This window comes from Coenobita brevimanus, chromosome 114 (genome assembly GCF_032717465.1).
Source record: "Coenobita brevimanus isolate Jiangsu-jjx chromosome 114, ASM3271746v2, whole genome shotgun sequence".
Taxonomy (NCBI): domain Eukaryota; kingdom Metazoa; phylum Arthropoda; class Malacostraca; order Decapoda; family Coenobitidae; genus Coenobita; species Coenobita brevimanus.
This window is the reverse complement of record NC_137067.1, coordinates 21150842-21175064: the sequence shown is the minus strand read 5'-3', so window position 1 is coordinate 21175064 and position 24223 is coordinate 21150842. Positions and strand designations below refer to the sequence as shown.

The window sequence follows — 24223 nt, the reverse complement described above, 5'->3', positions numbered from 1 at the left end:
ATGCACGGATTCGTCTTTGTTCTCGTTACCTTAGACGATACATCCAATTGCGAGCTGCACTTATTAACTCATGCACCACCAGCTGCCCCACGTGCAGTATAACCCAGGCCGCATGACCACAACCCAGCCAGGGTCACCATACCACTACACCTTTGTCCACATCAATCTCCAACCCTACTCACCCTCTCCCATCCCCTCCTACACCACACACACCCCTCACCACACCTCCATACCCTCTTCCACACATCACTTCCTCACTCATCCCTCCCGTCCACACCCTCAGCACACCCTGCCACCAACAATTTTGCCCACATACTTAATTTCTGGTAGAAGAGGTAATTTTTTCTTCAACAATAAATTTTTGCTGTCGAAAGGTGTTGCTGAACCGGTCTGTTTCGATCAAGCTGATTAATGGCGGCTTACCAACCAATTTGTCGGAGGCCATGACTAATACACGATCGGTTAATTTTGTGATAAAGTATTTGTGTCTGTGGGAGCAACGAATTTTTTCCCTCCTATTATTTTAGTCTTAACTGATTCTTGTACTTATTTCGATCAGTTTCTCTCGAACCATCTATTTTTAAACACCATGTTGAATTTATTAAGTTAATGTTGCCTCAGCAGATTGTTTTTGTGCCTTATCGCCCGATTATCTCGCCTGACTGACACGCGGGGAGGCATTAAGATGAGAGGATAACAAGGTACAGTTTTCACCTGGGGTTAGGACACTTTCTGGCATATCTTCCTTAGCGATTTATCTTGTACAGTGAGGGACAAAAGTCGTGTCGTGAAATTTGGTGAAAACTTAAGGCGACAGGCTAAACATGTGGTATATAACTGACTTGAGTTGCCATCTGGTTCATATATTTGTTAATTTCTGTGAAGACCAATCCATTAAGACGTTTGGACAGCCACGCTTAGGCTAGTAGTATGGTGTGCTTTACCATCCCTTTCCTCGCCTTTGCTCTCGTGTTTGTATAGTTGGTTTTCAGACAGATATACAGTATGTTTTATATCTATTTCCCTCTATGTGATACAGGGGAGGGCGGTGATGGTTTGAACAGTGGGATGGTACGGACCTGTTGTGGGGGGTGGTTCGTGTTTTTAGTATTCAATAACTAACCAAGATGAAGCATCAAGTATAACACACATAGGAGCCAAGGTTGGGGACTTCACTATGGGATCAATAAATGCTAGACTGCTTACAGTATTCCTTCTTCAACGAATATTTTCGTAAACAATGGGTGAACCATCACCTTCTCTCCTATTATTTAGCTGCTCCCTATGTTAGCCTATTATCCACTATGTGCTTTGCATTTCTTTATAGTGGCCATTAGACTAGTTTGTTTGGTACTATTATTATTATTATTATTATTATTATTATTATTATTATTATTTACGAACTTCAGCACAGAACAAGACATTCTGCCAGCGTAACGAAAACGTAAATGGGATAAATGAAACAAGTTATTCCTTTACCATAATATGGCTGAAAATCTAACCACCACCACACTTAATTGACTACAACAATTACTGACTACCACACTTACTGACTACCACACAAAACACACGATCATCGCCATACCAACACATATAGTCACTCCAACATTAAGAAAATCAAACCCATCGTATAACTGCACCACGCTAATATTTAGTACAGCTCCCGATTATGGTTCGTATCCAATCTCCAACAAAGCCCCGGGATTCATAGGAACCCTTATCGGAGCAGCAGCATACGAAGCTTAAGGGATCCAGGCCTGCCAACCACGAGGTTATAACTATGGTTGAGCTTTCATAATGATTCACGAGTTTCATTTCATCTTCGGTTACAACCGCGACACGACTATTGTCCCTCACTGTACATGCCACCTTGATGGTTCTATTTTGTACCATTCCTAGTCCTTTATATTGACAAAGTTTGTATGAATATCGTAGACGAGAATTCTAAGCCATTCAGGTGACGCATTTTGTGCTTCATTCTTACCATCAACAAACGATTTTACTCAGATTAGGAGAGAGGTCAGGTACTGAAGGAAATAAAAATCACCTTCAGTCTTTTCCCACAAGAAGTTTCCCATAAGCTGAAGAAAACAGTCTGGTGGTAGCAATAGTTAAGTAAAAAAAAAAAAAAAAAATCATACTGGGGAGTTAACGTATCCTATACAAAAACACATTGGTGAGGAAGAGGTGCTATGGATGCTGCTTATCAGCCAAAAATACGGTGCATAAAGGCGTTGCTCACACTGATGGCCAGCACCGCCACTGAACACAGGATGCCGGGGAGTCTGTGGTGCTGGCTGCTGGGAGGGAGGAGGATGCGGGAACGGGGTGCCGGGAGGGGGCTAGCAAGGACCAACGTAACTTACCAGAAAGGACTAGTCAAACACTGCCCCATACTACGATACGGAACGGTCAGTTTAGATATCACGGTCCCTATTTCAGTCCACTGTGAGAACTTGCTCGAGTAAAGAGACGCTGCCCAAAAGTGCCGTGGTCGGTCAGGAACAAGAACGTATTTGCAACGGCTTAACTAACAAGGGAAGCACCAACGTGTTATGGAGCTTCACACTTAATCAGAAGGAAGGGTGAGAAAAACTGGATGGCGAGGAAGTGGATTTCAGGCTAAGGAACTTAATTCAAAATATGTGGACTGTTTATTGCGCGTAGAGAGAAATAAGAAACATGTGCAAATGAAACAGTTTAGGAAAGCATCCGACCATTCCCCGTGAAAACAAGCAACCGTACCTTTACAGTCAATGTCCCTCTTTTCACTCTTAAATAACGAACAGACTGGGGTTGATTACACTGATAAAAGATCTCGTAGTCGGCCAGGGAATCTATTGCACATCAGAAACCTAACATCCATATTTTGAAGAAAAACTTGAGAAAATGAATGAAGTTAAAAAAAAAAAAAAGAGCTTCATTAACATGCATAGAACAAGGAGTGTCGACGCTGAGGGTAATTGAGGAGGGGAAGAAAAAATTACCTTTCAGTGACCATGTCTTACGTACTGGCAATGTGTGTACAACTACTGGGATTTGGTCTGATTAAGTCCAAGTAAATACGTACTGTACATCAGCAGCGGACAATGGCTCAGTATATCAGCACCCACACGGTAATGGACCTTTAACCCACAGAGTTCAGGCAATAAGCAGGAACAAAGATGGTACTATAACACACGAACACAGGTACAGCTAAGAGAGTGCTGGAGGGTGGTGGTGATGTGTGGGTTTGGTTGGCCCAACAAAATGAAGTGAGTTGTTGGCACGGAAATGATTGTTCCTTTGTTGGTCTGAGGGAAAAAAAAAAATGTATGTATGGTGGTGACGGCACATGAGGATTTATATCACACCCACACCTCTGAGGTATTGAAATGGGAGCACGCTCGCGCGCCCATGCACGAACGCACGCACGCACGCACGCACACACGCGCACACACACACACACACACACACACACACACACACACACACACACACACACACACACACACACACACACACGAATGGCTTTTATCTGCAAAATATTTCAGTTCTCCTTCCCTCTCTATTATTTACCATAAGTTATTGTGCTTTGAAAATGGAGAACCAATTACAAAATCAGGGGGGGGAATAGGGTTTACAGCTACGCTGTGGTGTGATGCTCTTAGGCTAGGAGAAGGATAAGCACAGGAATTTAAGACCGGTTACCAGTCGTTGGCAAGATGAACATTTGTTTAAACCGCAAAGAAAGAGAGAGAGAAGAAATCATCCTATGTTTGTCAAAGTAAACATTTCGTTATGACAGGGAGTTAATGTAAACCCATGTCCTGGGTATGGTGGGGCGGTGCATACGGGCTGGTGTACCCGTGTTGCCTGCCATGTCGTGGTCGCTGATTTCAGTTCTCTTTACCATTTATGCACCTTCATGTCCAGGAAAGTCTAGTTTAGCTTAGGTTTGTTTTCTTAGTATCAGGTTAGGTTAGTATCTTAGTCAGTTAGGTTAATCTGTTAGGTTAGGACAGGATAGATTAAGTTAGGTTAGAGTACAAAGAATGGAGGGTTGATAATCCTGGAAAATCAGACATAGCCGGTATTAAAAACATCAAATGTTAGTGTACGTTAATGTCCATCAGGTTCGTACCCAACAATGGCCACACCGTCCTTGACCTTCCACCTCTTAACATGGCGGAAAATAGCCTGTGTGGTAGGTTATGGGGCTGGCATTTTACCACATTATTGGGTTCTTGAATCTGCTTTGTTATGGAGGCGGCGGGATGCATCGGAACGCACCGCCGATAATGGAAATTTGCATACTCAAACAACACAGCCCGGCAAAGGAGAGTCCAGGTTATTGGACTGCCAGTACGGAGCAGATATATGCACATAGATCAGCTCACCCTTACCCTTGATAGTGAACTCTTCTTACCTGAACAGAGGTAATTCCACGCTGAGATGACAAGCAGGAAGATAAAGGAAAAAGCAGAAACTGAGATAAAAGAATGTATGAATAATTAAAGCACAATGTGTATGAGGTATAATCATATGTAGTAGTATTTGCACTCTCAGACTCATCTGAATGTGAACCCAGTGGAATGCAGGCTTAAGTTCCTATGCACCTGCATCCACCATTCATGTTTCGGGGAATAGGTAAGTAGACGTTCATATAATCTGGTAGTTAAGTCCCATGGTTATTTCAGAGCCACGACACGAAGGCATTCCTCTCCAGCTCCAATAACCGTACTTCAAATGTATAATCACCATCATTACCATCTTTCCTACAGAGCTGAGAAGGTTCAAGAATTGGAACAAGAAAGTAGACTGCCAGAGGAACTACCAAATAGAATGACCAGTAAATGGGCCACATCCACTCTCAGCTCCACTTCATTGACCCAAATGATCCACGCAAAATTTCACTTCACAATGTCTCTGGGACAGGACCACTTCATCAACTGCCAAGCTAGACACTAGGGTTGCAACTATCGTCATGCACATATTAAGTTACTGACGTGTATCTAAGAGATATAATTTAAGTATATCTGTGTCTTTGGCCATTTTTATGTATATATTTAATGCCACTGCAGCGCATAAGACAGCTCATTGATTAATCTGACTATATCAGCGCGTCTCCTTTGACAAGGTTGCGAATTTTCAGAAGAATAAATTTTACTCTCACTCAGAATTGTGTTTGTTGTGAGGATATCGTAGTTTAAGGTCAACCTGGACCCTCTTCTGGTATACTAAACAGAGATATTAATAAGTGCATAAGAATAAAATAGAAGTAGGTCGACTATTGTATTTTCTTTGGACGATCAGACTGGTGGACTCAGTTCGTGTCTTCTTTAACCCTGTTCATCCAACAGTATTGTGTGATGCGGATATAAAGAGACTGCACCAAATCGTTAAAGACTGCGAAGAAAAGTCTACCTTCAACGATTTTTGTACCACCACTTATGGTATTTAATTCTTACTACCTGCAGATGATTTAAATTAACTTCTGGGAAAACTGCCGTGAAAATATATAATTAATCTATCTATCTATCTATATACCTAGGCTGCTTCCCCCAAGGAAAGGGAGGTAGCCGAGACAGGACGACTCACTCTCCATTTACTCATCCATTCAAACACGTTCATTCGCATCTTAGCCCCAAAGGGGAGAACGGACAGATCCTCACCGCATCACACCGCACAAGGGTCAACTGCGCAATGCAAGCAGTGACATCCACAGCAGGGCCCGACAGCAGAACTGGTTTACCCCTGCCACATCATAACAGACCCATCCCCTTACCCGCACCTGACCTGACTAGCTGATCAGACCAAATGCGGGAGAATATCCCCTCAGGGCTGCGTCATCACTTATTCATTCACAATTTCTCTCCATTTATTTCTGTCACGCACAGCCACTCTTCCTTGCTCAACAGACATCCCTCTCGCATCCAGCGCTCTCTTCACACTGTCCATCCATCCTATTCGTGGTCTTCCTCTCAGTCTTACACCTCTCACATCAGATCTAGTTATCTTTTTCACCAATCGCTCATTATCCATTCTCTCCATATGCCCAAACCATTGCAACACCCTCTGCTCAACTCTACCAGCCATCTCCCGAACAACTCCAGTTCTCCTTCGCACTTCATAATTTCGCACTCGATCCATACGCGTCACTCCACACATACTCCTCAGACATCTCATCTCCATTACATTCAAACTTTTCCTCTCTGCTACACCCATATTCCATGTTTCAGCCCCATATAACGCAGTCGGTACCACAACACCCTCATACAGCCTTCTCTTTACATCCATTCTAAGCCAACGACATTTAAACACTTTTTTCATTCCTCCCAGCACCTTTCCTACTTCATTTATTCTAAACTTCACTTCTCCATCTATTCTTCCATCCACAGCAACATGTGACCCTAGATATTTAAAACAATCTACCTCCTCAAGCAACTCACCATTCAAAACTATATTCATCCCCCTACCATCTATCAACCTCGTACACTTCATCACTTTACTCTTATTCTCATTTACTTTCAATTTCCTCCTTTCACACACCCTTCCAAACTCCTCTACCAACTGTCTCAATCTCTCCTCTGAATCAGTCACCAGTGCAGTATCATCTGCAAACAGCAGCTGCTTCAGATTCCACTCTCCTCCATCAACATTTACCAGACTCAGACCACCTAAAACTCTTGCATTCACCTCCCTTACAACACCATCCATGTAAATATTAAACAACCAAGGCGACATCACACATCCCTGTCGCAGCCCCACTCTCACGGGAAACCAATCACTCACAGCATTTCCCACTCTTACACACGCTCTACTATTTACATAAAAACTTTTCACCCCTTTTAGTAACCTACCATCAAGTCCATACAATCTTAAAACAGTCCACAAAGCCTCCCTATCAATTCTATCATACGCTTTCTCTAAAGTGAAAAAGACGTCTTTGGGCCAAAGGTGTTAATGCCACTCGTGCAGTCGACAGGCATAAACCTAAACCCTCTTCTTCTCCGTATACAATTTGTACTGAAAGCAACAGGAGTGCCAGCGTCTTGCGTAAATCTGAGAACAAGTCTGTGCGCAGAACACCTTGCATTTCGGACGAAAATTCATCTATCTATCTATTGCCAGCCTTAAATGCTGTAAAGGTTTAAAAAGGCTGCAGCCAACTTAAAATCAAATATACTGATGACTTAGTACTTTCTGTAATTGGGAAAAAAATACATAAAACCTGGCAAAAAAGACTGGATGACTTGGGTAAGTAATGGGAACAGACTGGCTGAGAAACATGTACACCATAATCTTTAAAGCACCGCAACTTCCCCTTCTGTTTTTAAAACAGGAGACAAATCAAACTTTAGCCTCAACACAAACCAAGTCACACTCCGTTACTTGCCAGCTTTCCCCCCCCCCCGGAAAATAGCAAGTCATTGTTCTAACCAGACCCCTCCCCTTACCACCACACACTACCGAACCAACACACACTGCCACGCCACCACTATCATTTCCTCCCTCAGTACCACACACACAACACCCTGCCTTACAATACACCCACCACCACCACACACCACCACTATTACACTAACTCCCTCTTACACCAACACATACCACCGCACCATTACTACCACGTTATTACTACTTCCCTCAAACACACCACCACAAACTGCCATACCATTACTACCACTACTGCTTCCTCCCTCACCACCACACACACTATACAAAATTATTTCCCTCTCTCGACACCATACCACTATTACCACACTACAGCACTGTATATCCCTCAGTCACCACAAACACCTTCCCCCACCACCCCTACCACACCATCAAACCCTCCTCAATCATCACTATCACACCAACACCACCACCCCCAACCACCAACACCACACCACCCCCAACCACCAACACCACACCCTCCCCCGCCACCACCACCACCACACCGTCTCTCATGACCTCTACCACACCACCACACCATCTCCCACCACCACATGTTACCTTACCTGTATCTTCCTTTCACCATCACCTCTTCAGTGCAAATCCTATGAGACACTGCTTTTACGTGCCCTTGTTTAATTGTGACCACTACACTAACAATTTACTGCTAACCTCTTCAGTGCCAGGATGTCATTGGCTTTATCGCTGCTGCCACCCGACAATTTTATACAGTTTTGCAGGCGCCTTTGGCAGTACAGGTTTGACTGAACGACGACTGGCAGCCATTTACCTTCCTTCAACATAAGTTTTTCTACACGAAGTCAGTAAAAAATTGTGTTTTCTTCAGTGCACGGAATTATTTGGGAATTACTGGTAACAGAGAGAGAGAGGGGGGGGGGGAGGCGGTATATTCGATGAGAGTGCTATGGATGAAGAAAAGGAATCAAAACCTCTTCTGAACTACATCAGGGCGAAGAAAAATTAATAAAATAAAAAAGGGAGAGGCAGGGAAGGGAGATAATAAACTAGGGAGAGAACAGAGAGCGAGGCGGGAGACGAAAGGCGGGGGGGAAGAGGCAGGAAAGAAGAAAGAAGACAGGAGAGGAAAAGGAGATAAAGTAGTGTGAAGAAAAGGACCAGATAACCAAGCCAGGGCGATGGTCACCATGATAACAGTGTCCCTGATATCAACCAACATACCTGCTGTTATATCTCCTCTCTTGCCCTCCCTTCTCCACACTCCTTCCCTCCCTCCATCATTTGCCATTTCTGTCCTGTCCCCTTCCTGCTCCCTTATCTCTTTCTCCTTGTCTCTCTTCCTACATATACCTCACTTCGCCCCATCCCCCCCCTTCTCTCTCTCTCTCTCTCTCTCTCTCTCTCTCTCTCTGACATCATGCCCTCAGTACGGTACGGTACATAACGTAAAAGGAAAGAACATGAAAATCACAAGACTCAGATATAAGACAGAGTGACAAAGTGGGACAACGTGAAGAAAGAAAAGACGATGACGAAAGGAGAAAGAGAGGACCGGAAATATTTGGTAGATAAGGTTGGAAGATAACAAAGGTGGTGAGGAAATACTGAGATAAATGATGCAAGGAAGGAAGATAAGAATGGGACGCCCCAGCATGACAAGGGTTTCTCTCTCTCTCTCTCTCTCTCTCTCTCTCTCTCTCTCTCTCTCTCTCTCTCTCTCTCTCAAAAGGATTATTACTTACTGTCCTGTTGAAATCACTGTACAGGCCTTGTGGCAGAAATTCCACCATTAAGGGGTTTCAACCCCCCAACCAGCCCAGGGCTTTTGACCGATTTTCATTAAAAACAACAGGCTTCCAGGGTTTATGGATATCTACCTTCTTATATTGTTTTCAGAACGATTGGCGCAAAATTGTGACCTGCTGACGGCAGAAAAAACAAGTAGACGGACAGACAAACATACGGAACTGACCAACATGGTTGCCAGTCTTTTGATTCCGGCCAGCAGTAATGTCAGTGTTAAGAGATGTATATACAAGAAGGGGCCTTCAATGAGTGTAACATCCTGCCCAACAGCTCGTGTAAGGGCTGAACATTTGATTCTGTCATGTGACACTGACCTTCGACCGACTGTTCTCAAAAGTGAAGGACTACATTCTTGTCTGACACTTAACACTTCCACCAAGTTTGGTTCATATCAGGTCAACATTGTCTGAGTTGACCTTGTCCTGTGACCATGACTTTTAACGCTTCTCGGTGACACTGAACTTTGAGTGACTGTTCTCAAGATAATTTTTTTATATCCTTGTCTTACCCTGAACCTTTCCCCAAAGTTCAATGTTAATTGGTTTAAAACTAAGATGACTGCCATATGACCCTGAAGACGACCCGTTGTTCTCAAAAACGGTATTTCAACTCCTTGACTGATCCGCAACCTTTCCACTAACTTTTATCCAAAGTAATCAGAACTGGCTGCTATATTGTTTACACACACACACACACACACACACACACACACACACACACACACACACACACACACACAGGTGATATCCTTCCATATACTTGGAAGTACAATAAAACCAATATAAGTAAGGCTCAACAGATGATGCAGTTCAGCCAACTGTTCAGGAACGAGTCCAACACTAAAATAACCCTGTCAAGAATAACAGTGTGGAGAGGCGAGACGAGACCTGAACTAAGTAAATTGATGTTGCCTCAAACTTTATCGTGTCACGACGACAACCAAAGACCGGCCAGACCCTCTGAACTGTAACACAAGTACACCTCACATCCTTGATACTACTCACCTGCAACATACGCTGAAATATATATGTCAGCCTCTAGACACCAGCATTATTACACAAAGAGGGACCACGGTAAAATATGACTGCAAGAAAATTCATATAAGCATTTTTCTTGCAATAATTAACTGACAAGATGGACATGTAAAATTTACCGTCGTATCCAGACGGAATGTATGCGAGTTATAAAGGACAAAATATATCCTATTCTCTTGTTACAAAACACTAAGCAGGCAGGAGGCATGATAAATATGTCAATAATATGAACCACTCTTTCGATGCAGTAATTTAAGATTTGACAGATATTTAAAAAGGACAATAAACCCATTACCTCAGCACCTGGATTTTGGCTGAAAGTTGGGATACATTTCCCACTTTTACGATGCTATAATTTAATAGCAATGACGAATGTGATGAAGATTATATAACGAAATTCATGTTCTCAATATCGACATTAAGTGGGTAGGAAGACCCATAAATATGGATGGGAAAGGATATCCATGAGTTTCTCTATCGATGTAATGATTTATCGGATATAATGGCTACAAGACTGAAATTATACCAACACTGATATAAGCAGGTAGGAAACTCGATATAAATGGCTGCAAAGAGGACAAATATAGGTCACTTCAGTGCAATATTTTTCAGACAGAATGGATGTGAGTTATGAATGACAAGGGAACCCACTCCACTTGGCATCAAACTTAACACCATGAATGTTGTTCCACTCTCCCTACTTAGTAATTTACGAGGAAAGCTGCATACAGGCATAAAAGGGTCACATCCTTTCGACACTAAAATTAGCACAGGCGGGCAGGAATGCGATAAAATAGCAGTAAAAATATGAACCACTTTTATGAAGTAATAAGCTAGATGGATATAGGTATAAAATGACAAACACCATTCCCTTCACCTCAACCTAAACAGAGGAAGAAAACCCGATTTTTGTAGTTCCACTCGCGATTCTGTACCTGCTAAGTATAGTGGATATAGAGGGTACAGTAACTGAGAGGGGATTATATACTTTCTGTTCTCTGTATATTAACATTAACATTGAGTGGAAGGTAATGTAATAACAATGAATGGAAAAGGACACATGGGAGACAGTTTTCCCATGCAATAACCTACCAAGGAAGATTAATGTAGAAGGGAAAGAATATATACACATATAAATTGTACCAAGGATGATGGATGTAGGTGAGAAAGACTGCATACACACCAGTTTTACATAACAGTTACCACAACTAGGAAAGAAAATGACAAATATGGATGGAAGCAGCCAGATATAAATCACTGTATTGATGCCAAGAGTTACTAAGTAAAATGGATACTGGCCGGGAAGGATGTGCAGAGTCGACCACAAATGTTTTAAGACTCCCGTTATAGCTTGAAACACAGGATGATGAGCTTTGAAATACTTTTTTTTTTTTTTTGTCCTTCTCCAATACAGGTATACTGTTTTGTGTTTCGTCACTCATTAACCCTCCTAACGGAAGGTAATAAAACAGAAAACCAAATCAAGATACATTCATATCGAGATGCCAGGACACATTGCATTTACAAGAGGAGGTTAAAAGTCAGTGGAAAAGATAGACTGATGAAAACTGTTCTGGCTGGACAATAATGCTCCATACTGACAATAAAGAAAAGCAATAGATATGCACCATTCTCCTAACGTGGAATTTAATACACAAGGAATAAATATGAATATAGCTCGAGACAAGCACGCAAGTCCAACTAAAGATTCAGGCGAGAGTCCGTCGGTGAATCGGGATCGGCATGACTTCCACGGGTCGGGTAGGCTCTTGGTGATGGATGAATGCATAAAATCGAACCGTACCAGAGTGGGGGGGTATGATGGAGTGCCGATATTTATGCATGTCTGGCAGAGAGGGAGGGAGGAGGGTAGGAGGAAGAAAAAGAGAATGAGATACTGAAGGGGAGGGAGGGAGAAAGGTAGGAGGAAGGAAAAGAGAGTGAGACAGCGAGGGTGGGAGGGAGAGAGGAGTAGAACAGTAAATAGTGGATTGGTTGGCTGAACTCAGTGCCATTATTTTTGTACGTTTATAGGTGTTGGTATGGTGGTGGTGGACGGGTAATAGATTATGTGGCAATATTTCCACCTCATCTTTGTACTATGGTTGAGCACAAAGTTTTGAACCCGTCACTGCTACGGATCCTTCCCAAGTACAAAACTGTCTGGTGGATGATCATGTAAATTAAACATGGTTCCTTTGGTGAAATTTGTGAATGTCCCTGTCCATTCACTCAGTATACACGTCTTGAAACTCCTCCTCCTCCTCCTCCTCCTCTTCTTCTTCCTCCTCCTCCTCTTCCTCTTCCTTCTCTTCCTCCTCCTCCTCCTTCTCCTCCTCCTCCTCTCTCTCTCTCTCTCTCTCTCTCTCTCTCTCTCTCTCACACACACACACACACACACACACACACACACACACACACACACACATCCTGAGTTACTCTCGCAACACACATAGGGTAGTGCCATTTCGTCCACTGCCAGGTTAAAAGAGGCTACCCTTTCTCAGGTGTTATCAACAAAATAGGTATCGAGACTCTTGCTAAACATTGCATTTCGAGACAAAACGCGAAGAACTTTGAAATGCCGTACTGTATGCCTTGTTTCAATAACTGTATATTGTTTTCTGTTCCGTCGCTCAAAGTCCACCAACCTCCTGTAGTATTTTTAATATTTTTTACACTACTAGGTAATTTTATGCAGCGTAGGAGACTTTCGGAACACAAGGGGTTATATATATCCTTCACGAACCACTTCACTACCAGGGTTCTCTTCTAAGCTGCATAAAAGTCAGTGGTTTCTCTTCAGCTGAATAAAGCTACCTTGTTGAACTTGGAGTAAACTACAAAGTTTTTATTTTATAGCTACAATGAAATTTGAAAATTTTAGCTTTTGGCAGCTGTAAGTTTATCGTAGAAAAAAAAAAAACACTCAAGTTAGCCAAGAACAATTAACAATAATATTTTCTTGCTGAAAAGGTTAAAGTAAAATATCTTGGCATAAACTATTTCGTTAAGCAGATTCACCAGACTTGCTGACACATATGGAACGAGATCAAAGGCACCAGATAGACGTAGGAGCGTCAGAGTCCTAATAAGGCGATTTGCTAAATATGCTGAAGTGTATGGACGTAAAACGTGAGCTGCACGGTTCTAATGCGAGGCCTTGCTATAGTTATTAAAGTTCACGGCAGTGGAGCACCTCGTTTTCGAAAATCGTCAGAGACAAAGAAATGGAGCCACTCCTGGAAATTATCCCGCATAGAAAAGTTTTGCTCAAGGTCAGTTTCACTTATGGTAGACGCTCTCGATTATTATTTTGCGGATTATGCATTACCAAACCTACTCCTCCAGTTACTTCTATCCTTCGTCAGTTGTTGTGGTGAGAGGTGAATGGATCAGCCCTGTTGGTGTGCTGTAGGACTACTGGACCTCGGAAAGGGTACTTGGACCTTCATTCTGCTGCACAAACCACCACCGTGCCGCCCTGCCAGCCTCACCACGCCTGAGGGTGTGAGGTAACATGACCCTGATTGTGTGGTGGAGTCACAGAGAACCAGGTCAAGAAATACGAGGGAACAGGTACAAGTGACATGATACTGAAATGTAATCTTCTTAGGCCGATGATATATAAGGACTATCCGATTACCACACTAACTGTTCGACTACACATCTTTAGCCTTTTAGCTGCAGTTGGTTTCTCTTCAGCTCAATAAAGCTACCTTGTTGAACTTGGAGTAAACTACAAAGTTTTTATTTTATACCTACAATGAAAATCGAAAATTTTAGCTTTTGGCAGCTGTAAGTTTATCGTAGAAAAAAAAAAAAAAAACACTCAAGTTAGCCAAGAACAAATTGCAACCTTCTTACTTTGCAGTCAAAGGGATAAACTAGAAGCTCCGACTAGAGCCAGTAAGCAAGGTACCGGTATGTAAGCTGATCAATGGTTAAGGTGTGTTTGCTCTTATCATTCAGGATTATCGTGGACACGTCTCGCTTTGTGTACGGAGGGATCTTGTACTGTAAGCCTTTTTCTTGGTTTTACATATTATACCATCAGTCAGACTCCTCACTATGCCAGATTTCCTGTCCTCTCTTTCCACTTTAAGTCCCCCACATGTCCTTTCTTCGTTGTTTTCTTCACTTTTAACACCCAGATGTATACTCGTATGTTGTTCTTCCTTTGTTATCTTCCTTTCTGTTTTTATATCCTGTTAAGCACGCCATTTCTTCGTCGTTTTCACTTCTTTACATAATTTAGTTTGCTATATTTTCAACTGATTTGTGGTCGTGTTCCCGTGTTTTATTTCTTAACGGTGATAATGCCTTTTTTTTTTTTTTTTTTTTTTAATCCTGCCCATCCCATCCCCAGATTAGTATTTAAACCAAGGGCGAATTTCAAAATGTGCGTACAACCGTAAGTAATTTGTTTCACTTTGAGAACTGAATACAATAGTTGATTAAAATATCTGATGGCAGCATGATCAGTAAGATGACGTCACCGCAGAAGAGAAGTTGCGCCATATTGTGTGTAATTGTTTATTTTCAAGACATTATCGCAAACAACATCGAGTATATAAGATATAAACACTATGCAAATGAATAACAAGACGCAAAAAGCAAACCATGTTGACAAAGGCGAGGTGCTAAAGATTCTCCTACAGTAGGTACTGGAGAATATGACCCATGTTTATTACGTACTTGTTCTACCATCCTCATCATCATCATCACTACCACCCCAGCAATAATTTCCACCTAAGGGAGGTGGAGTGAGCCTTTTATCATGTACAGTCAACAAAAGTATGGAGACTCCAACTTTAATTAAATCAGGCCTGGACGATATTTCTCCATATATGGCTGTTTGGGTGGTAACTAAATAAATAATAAATGAACGCCCTGTAATCCAGTGGGTTAAGCCTCTCTCAATGGATGTTGCCCATTAGGACTAGAGCCTAAGGGATAGATGCAGTTTATTGCTCACATAATGTTGCTCAGGGACATATCACTGGTCACCCTTGCCTTAAATCTCTGTACTAAGTAATCTGGTCGCGAGTCCTAACGCTCCAGATGTTTTCAGGGGGAGTACAGACGTGAATGACGGATGGATGGATGGATGGGTCACTGTCTCTGGTAACTCTAAGCAAGAGTAAATTCAGGATGATGCCACATTATTTGTACAATACTTTTTGTCTTTCAACCTGTGACGATTTTTGTTACATTACTGCTACCACAGAAAGCTTTTCTCCCCTTCAGATGGGGTAGAAGTAGAAGAACTCGAGTTACAGACTTCATTAACCCCTGCAATATGTAAAGTCTTTCCTGCGTTGATTAGAGCTGTCTAGAATTAGTAAATATGAAATACAACAATATTGAAGGCGTCAAGACAATAGGATATATGGATGCTGAAATACAACACACAGAACAGTGGTTCACAGCTCTTGGTCCAGTGTTGCAAAATGTACTGCACAACGGGAGTACAGATCCCTTCTTTGTTGATTACACGCAGCTGATACAACACTTCGACTGCCACATGCATTGGTGTTTATACAATCGTACTTGGTCGGCATGAGATATTATTAATTCTAGTTATCACTGACCATACAGTGGACCTCATAATGGGCTGATACTGAATACAGAATAGTACAGAATAATCAGAAGCCTTCCTAAACTCATAATTTCCCAATTCGTATTTGGCCAGCATTAGGAAGAGCAAACATCATCTATCACTCTCCCTGCAATGGACAGCATACGGACAAGTACAGAATGCCATGAGAATTTTTCCTGTGTCCATCATCTCTCCTGTCATTCTGATTCGTGCTTGGACAGCATGAAGAATTGTAAACCTTGGCTGTCAGTCTCACCACCACTGGACCTAACACGGATTGATACAGAATACAGAACAGTACCAGCATACTTCCTAATTCCTTCAACGGTCTGACTCGTACTTCGCCAGCATAATGAATGGTAAATTTGGGTACCCATGCCCCTGTGGTAGGCCTTAAACAACTGATGGAGAAAATTACTAACACCTCCTCTAACTCCCCTTAGACATACCTCCTGTTCCTGATTCTGTAATGATCTTGTTCACTTAGGTTGTTATGTATCTGGTTAACATTAGCAAAGGTAGAGTTTGGGTATCTATATCTTTGCAGTATACATCGTACAAATGGATATTAAATACAGCCAACCTCTATCATAAACCCTTTGGTTTTCCTCATGCCTGTGTCTGCCTCTCACACCCCAGCACACCAATCCTAAATGAGCCTCTTCAATCACTGGCTCAAACAATCAGGCAGCATCTATCTGACTTTCAAATAAAACTGTCTTTTCAGTCATACATCCAGGTCAGTCAGCTGCATCGATATGTCTCCTTCTGCAGCCTCCATTTTTTCTCCGTTCTCTCTCTTTTGTTTTGTCTCTGATCGTGTGTATCTGTGTTTGTCTAACTGCATCTGATTGTCTCTCTGTCCATTCATTTGTCTCAACGTCTATCTGGCCACCTTTACGGCTTTTATTTACATCATTATGTTACTCTGTGGCTCTGTGATAATCGCATTCACTCCCCGATCTGTTGTTTCTGAATCTGGTTCGAATCCAGCCTACATGGACATTTGAAGTGGGCGGTGGCAGTATGTCCTTTCATATACCATCATAATTCAAACCCTACTGGTTCATACCAGTGACACATACTGTACAGTCTGACACACATAAAGACATCCACTTAAAAAAACTTTCACCTACGCTACTGTTACAAGAAACGTCTCTTTCTGATTCGTACATAGCGAGCATGAGGAAGAAAGGATTCTATCACTCTTCTTCCGTGGAGAAAGTTCGGCCCAGCTGGGCACTTTAATGGTCAGATACAGACATACAAATTACGGCTATAAATATACCAAAAATAATCTTCTATATCAAGTACACGAAGGTCGTTTAGGTTATTCTATCATGCAGTCTTTTGTCCCATCAGGAGCATAAGGTCCCGGGGCTGGGCTACTCAGCCCCGACATTTAAGGTGAAGGCAACTAGCCTCGCTGGCCTCTGGGTGGCATTATGGAAACAATAAACCCTAGTTATCTCTCAGAGTAAGCCCATCCGACCCTCATCCCATTAGTCTTAACCCACCTGACCACCTGCCGTCATTTGATTACATGGTTACCATCCGACATAGTAACTTGTTTCCCGGATTACAAAAAAACATTTGAAATTTGGCTTGTTACTCTATGTGGTTACCAGAAGGTAGCAGTGCATCAAATGAGTGGATGGTACCCGCCTCCCGCTTACAGCACTAGAGTATCAGTTTGCGGTAAGTCTTAGTCCTCTCCTAGAATACGGTCGGCAAGAATTAGTTGACACTTAAATCTCCCGTTGCACTGCTGGGTGAACAAGGACATGGGAAAAACAAACTTTGTCCAGAAGTCTGATCGGCCGGATAACTGAATGCAATATTTTTCTCAGACGAGGTGGCCGAGAGGTTAAGGCGTTGGACTGCTAATCCAATAGGGTCTCCCTGCGTGGGTTCGAATCCCATCCTCGTCGTACAATATATTCCCTTTTATGTTTTAGTATTTGTGCTGTACTTAAAATCACTTAAGCAAAGCACACCACCTGCCCGACGGAAAGGCAACTGCCTCTTGATTGCACAAAATATTTCTTTGCTTAGGACTCTTGGCTGGATCCTAGTTTATTATATAAATAATATCGTTACCTTTCTTCCTCAGCGATAAACTGTGCGTCCATCACCTTTGTATCATCTGTATATGTTACTTATGTATATGTTACTTATGTGTTGGTACCACAAATATAAATATAAACACATAAGAATATTGAGGCGAAATATGCAGAATAAATCGCAATAGAAGAACTGATATGAAGTTTGCAAGGCCAACACGAATACAGCCAACACTGAGAAAAGAACAAGCTGCCACAATATGCTGTTAGTGGCTCCTGACACCAGCACATTTACAACAGATGTATCACCACATGTCCACTGTTGGCATTTTGTGAGTCCAAAAGTATTAGCATCCTCGTCTCATGACATATTTAGTAGTGATGCATTTTCACTGTATTCTCACCATCTTCCCAGATGATTATTATAAACTTGGTGACCAGTTATCGAACAGGAGATAAAAAAAAATGTAACCTTCACTGTCCTCCCGCGTTACAAGAATCGTCCCCCAACTTTGAAAAAAAAAAAATCAACTTCAACAGTTTTGATCCAATTTAGACCAAATGTGGAAGGTCTGAGGAAGGCAAGAACGCTGGGGGTCGATTCAAAGAACAATTACTCAAAAGGTCAAGGTCACAGGGCAAAGTCAAAAAGTCTGACCTATGTGTTTTTGTGTGAACATAGGAATTAAAATAGTTCTGATGTGATTTGGACCAAACTTGGTGGAAGGGCTTAAGGCCAACCAAGGGTTTGGCTAATTCTATTTGAGAAGAGCAGGTCCCTTTCAAGGTCACAAAGGGAGGTCAGTTTGAAGGTTTTGTCCAATGTAGACCATATTTGGTGGAAGGGTTCAAAGTAAGCCAAGGATGAAGAGGTTCAATTCTGAGAATACCCAGTCAAAGGTCATAGTCATAGGGTAGGGTCAAAGTTCAAAATTCCACCTATGCATTGTAGTGTACCAGCATTTACTTGATGTTGTGTCAGCATTTACTTTGCTTGCCTGCACTGGCTGAAATATGCATCACATCACAGCAAAAATGGGTGGGAGGGGAGTGGGTGGGATGTGTTGGGTGGTAAGCTATGACTGGCTGTGCATAGATAAGTGATGTACATTGATCGGTAAGGCCAGATTTCTCACACAAACCTGGAGGTAGGAAGGAAAAAAAGTACAAAAGTACTGTACAAAACGTGGGAGCGTCTGGGCCCTTCGGTTAATGCCCTGGGTATAGGAGGTGTGAGAAGGTGACTTTATGTGGTGTGGAGACAGAGGGTGATGGGTGGTACGGTGTGGTACGCACGGTATGGTACGGTAGAGTACGGTATATGTCATGGTATGGTATGGCAAGATGCTGTGTAGTGAGGTGTGGCATCACTTAAGCCTGTAAAGTCTATGGGAGTGAATCATATTTCACCAGAACATCGCTAATGAGGCAAGATGAAGTGGGAGGACGGAAGTGGGTGGGATGGGCTAGGATCGTGGTGGGGCCGGCGCGAGGAGTACACCCTGTGACAAGGAATGTCGTTATGACGGGTGATGTGGGTGGGAAAGAGATTTCACTTCAGAATCCAAGGCTAGAGTGCAGAAAATGGATTGCGCATGCGTGTGCAGAGAGGAGTGTGAGGCACTAGGGTGGCCGCGGATCGAGGCAGTGCGGGAGTATACTAACTGATGATGGGTGTTGTAATGGGTGGGACGGGAAAGGGCAGAGGTGGGTGGAGACAGGGTGGGATTAGCCTATACACTAGATGATGGGTGTTATACACTGGATGGTATGGGTGTGGTAAAGATTTAAAACTCTCCCCAGGATTGGGCCACACCTCCCCCAAACAGGTAATTTAATTGTGGGGAAAAGAGGCTCAGGTTCCATCCTAGTCTGAGACTGATAACAGTAAGAACAACAAGCAGAACAAAATTATAAGCACCCGTTGCTTTTACTTTTTACTTGATATGTTGCGACGCTGTTAAGAAATCGGATGAACATTGGAGAAATCGCCATTAATACAGCTACAAAGAAAAAAAATGCCTAGGGTGACACCGTATATGATGATGTCGTTTCTTCATTCCATAATTAAATCTAAGCAGAGAATACGATCTGCAGATGGAGAGAGGGAGCGATGCGGAGAAAAATTTGATGAAAGATGTACAATGTAAGAGAACGTGGAAAATTGACGCTGAGTTTTACCCCATCCCACAAAACCCACGGTGTGTGAGATATACAAACAAGAAAGCAACTCACGGGCCTAAGTCAGCCCTGGCTCTATTTTTTTTAAGGACCTGTGAGAGGGCTGTATAATTTAGGAAGACTACGGTATAAGTGGTGGGTCCTGGGGGTATATTACAGGGTTTATCTCTGTACTACAAGGTCGTCTTTTATCTGATATTCTACTACTACCTCACACTGAAGAAATCACTAACACTCAAGCACATTAACCCTTTCAGCACAGTGCCATTTTCATTTCATTCCTGTTCCCTCTACACAGTTTTACACAGCTTAGTTGTGACTTTTTCACCCTGAACAGATTACATACATAACATAACCTTCACTAACCTCTTCACTACCAAGGGACCCCTACAAGCTGAGTAATATCGTCTGGCAGCAGCAAGAGTAAACTAAAAGAAAAATGTCATCCGATACAAGTGTTAGGGAATAATAAGCACATTAAACAGGTAAAGATGAACTGCTAGGAAGACTGCTCTCACTGTCAGGTAGGGTCCAGTAAAGTACGTGCTAAATGAGGTCATGGTTTATGACTATCTACTACGAATATAACAGACGGTGCAGTAGATTTTGAGGCTACCACCCCTTCCGCCCGAGGACGTCGTGATCATAGTATTATTTCTGTTTCCAAATATTGTTCTTATAAGCTCAGAGGATATGTGATAGTGAAGAGATAAATGAAGATGATATATCTCTACCGCCCAATAAAAGATGTCTGATAGAAATATAAACAAATAAAAACAAACAGCGATGCCAAGGCACAGCCAACCCGTCCCCAGCAGTCATTTTAGTGCTGACGTATAAACACAACAGGATATCTAGTCAAAGACGTCACATATCAAATTCGGGGTAAATCGGGTGAAAACTGACGATTTTATGCCCATTTCAGATTTTTGGCCCGACCCACCTGACACTGACCCCCCTACGTTAACTAAGGGGTGACCTCCCTGACGTAATGAGGCATGTCATAGGATGAAGATTTGAAAGATACACCTTTAGGTTTGGGTTTCATGTCGATATAACGAAATACAAAGGAGTTACGGCGAAAAAACTATTTCATTTTACATTTTTTCTTACATTTTTTGAGCCTACAGCTTGGGCCTTGGCCCAATTTAGCCCAAAATTTAATCAGGTGATCAGAAGGTCATAGCCCATCATCCCTGTGATTTTGGCCAAAATCGCACCCGTAGTTTTCGTGCAAAGTTGTTAACAGTCAGACAGACAGACAGGCAGAAAGACAAACAAATAACCAAACAGATAAACCGAGTGAAAACAATACCCGTCCCCAAGCCCTCCGGGGCGGGGATGGGTAAAAAGCGGAGGGGGGGGGGGGTCCGGCAAAGTCAGTGCATCATAATGCAATGGTTTATGGCTAATTGCTTAGGGTATAATAATCTGTCCATTATTTTATAAAACCTTGAGATATGGCTAAAGGCTATCCAGTGGTGACATGGCTTTCAGGTAGCACTTACTGTAGGTATATTATGGTATGTGTCCAAGCATGACTGACGGGACGACATGACTACTAACATACTGCTGGTAGTCAAAGGCTGTGTAGCTATGTAATGAGTGGAAACTTAAGGGACAAAGAACTGAAATGGGAATTGGCGCAAGACCCTGACACAGTGAGAGCTGCCATCAAGTGAAAAAACTTACACTTGCTGCCATGATGAACGACCTCCCAGTGTAAACACAAGTTTTACTCCACGACTAATATACTTACTCTCGCCATTGCCGGACGATTGTGCTCATCACCTGGAAACTTCCATCGTCTTTTATTTCTCCTCTGGGCATGGGTTTAACAGTCCTTTCCCTTAGGCCCAACAGTCCTCCTACGTGCTTAACACATCACCACTTCGACACTACTACCTATCATCCGTATTGAATATACGCTAGGATTCTCATTCAGGACCGGTTCACTGGTATCAGACTAGTGGAGGCGTTTTTTAAAAATGTCGCTGGGTCTTGTGAAGGATCAAAGTAATCTGTTTTAACAATGCCAACTTAAAAACTGTTCCCTTCCCCAGCCTGGGACCCAACTCGCGTCATTTCAAACACTAGACGATCAGAGGACTAAGAAACTAATCTAGCTAAAATCTGGCGACTTCAATAGCCAATATGAAATCTCTACATCTAAGGGTAAAGGAAATGAAAAAAATATATCAGTTATACATATATAGTATAATAAAACTTCAGTACACAGTAGTGCAGACACAAACGACGGAGCACTGTAAGATTATAGGTTCTCACGGAAATACAGAAGGAAACAAGTGAATCAGTTATCGCCATACAATATAAAGTCCCCTACCGGATGATAACCATATATATGTAATTGACCTTGGGAGTAGATGGCTGGTTGTTGCGCGCGACACACCGTCATGGTATGGGGAACAATTGTGTGAAGTTATATCAATATCTGCCCATGCATGTGGAAGTTACAGAGCTGACACGAAATTGCGGACGGACTGACGGACGTAATGACGTACTGACGGAACCGTGCAAACCTCTAGACCCCGACCGGTTTGACCGGTAGAGGACTAAAAAAAAATACACGTATCCTACAGCAAAATAGCTTAATGTGCTCAACAGTTAATTAATACCGGATCATCAATCAAAACTGAGAAAGGATTTGACAGACTGACGACACCTTTTTATGCAGGACCGTCTTATCAGCCTCCCGCCAGCAAGGGTCTCGCAGTGTTTGTGGGCAGGGTGAGGGAGCGAGAGTAAAGAAAATATAAAGGAGGAAAGAAGGAAGGGTGTGTGTTCGTGCTAGCAAACAACGAGTGTAATGATTTGGCTGAGGAAGAGAGATGGAGGCAGACAAAGGAAGGATTGAAGAGTGGGGGAGATCGAAAATGAAATGGAAGGAAAGCAGAAGGGCAAACACAGATGGACGCAAGACAAGGAAAGGAAGGGATGGAGAGGGGAGATGGAATATGGAAGAGTAGAAGTGAGAGGTAAAAAAGATAATAAATGGTGTGGGTGGATGAAGAGGAGTGGAAAACTGTATAGGTGGTGGGAAGGGTAGAAAGAATGTGGTTGTGGGTGGGGATGTGGGTTGGGATGTGGGTGGGAGTGAGGGTAGAGTGGGTGTCCGTGGGGTACGGTTGATTGATTGATTGAAAATAATAAAAATCTGGCGGCGCAACTGCCAGGGTCATATGCCGCCGGATGACAAAGTAAAAGACACAGCAAAATAAAAAGTGCCTATTCAAAATAAAGTTAATATCTGTTAGTAGGAATAAAACACTAAAAATAATAAAAGAATAGTTTATAAAATAACAAGTATTTATAAAAGTGGAAGGAGGCCCGCCTCCTGAAGAAAACTAAAAACATCAATAAAATCATTAAAAACCTCACCAAGCATCGAGGACAAACAGTAGGCACCATCTGCCAACCCATGCCTATGAAGGAACCTCTGACGCAGGTCCCCCAGACTCGGACACTCGACCAGCAAGTGACGAACAATAAGGGGAACAAGGCAGTCATCACAGTACGGTTGAGTCTCACTACACATGAGGAACCCATGTGTAAGCCGAGAATGCCCAACGCGAAGCCTGGCAAGAGCCACCTCCAGTCGCCGAGACATAGAGGGAAGAACCCTTGGCACAACCACTCTCTGAAAAATTTCTTTTAGTTTATTATGAGAAACACCATCCCAGTGTCTCTGCCAACACGAGCAAATTGCGTACCGCAAGTAAGGTGTTACATCAGAAACAGGAAGTGGGTAGTCGGTTGGGGGCTGTTGAGAATATGCACCTTTAGCTAAAAAGTCTGCCCTCTCATTGCCCACCACACCAACATGTGCAGGAACCCAACAGAAGTCTACACGGCGGCCACGACGGCCAAGAAGAAAAAGCCATTCTAAAATTGATAAAACCAATGGATGGAATGCATTAACAGAACGAATATGGGGAACCCAGGCTAATCTTCTATCAAACAGAAGACCCAGAAACCGTGTCTCTTCCACACAGGATATTCTCCTACCATAGAGATACAAGTCAGGGTCTGGGTGAAACCCTCGAAGACGACAAAAATGTATAGCCACTGTCTTTGCTGAAGAAAAATGGAAACCGCGTGTTTCTGCCCAGTCAGAAATTCTATTG

General features: G+C 42.7%; 1 protein-coding gene and 1 non-coding gene across 2 annotated transcripts in view; one reads left to right on the top strand and one right to left on the bottom strand.

Annotated features, from left to right (window-relative positions):
* Positions 1-4675: 4675 nt before the first annotated feature.
* The window catches only part of LOC145418391 (uncharacterized), a 38240-nt gene continuing 18692 nt past the window's right edge, over positions 4676-24223 (bottom strand). Inside the window, exon 2 of the mRNA XM_080286794.1 lies at positions 4676-4765. Coding sequence (XP_080142920.1) covers positions 4676-4765 — 90 coding nt within the window. The remainder of the gene's footprint in view (positions 4766-24223) is intronic.
* TRNAS-GCU (transfer RNA serine (anticodon GCU)) lies at positions 17684-17765 on the top strand. The gene has a single exon. It is a non-coding gene; the product is annotated as a tRNA-Ser (tRNA).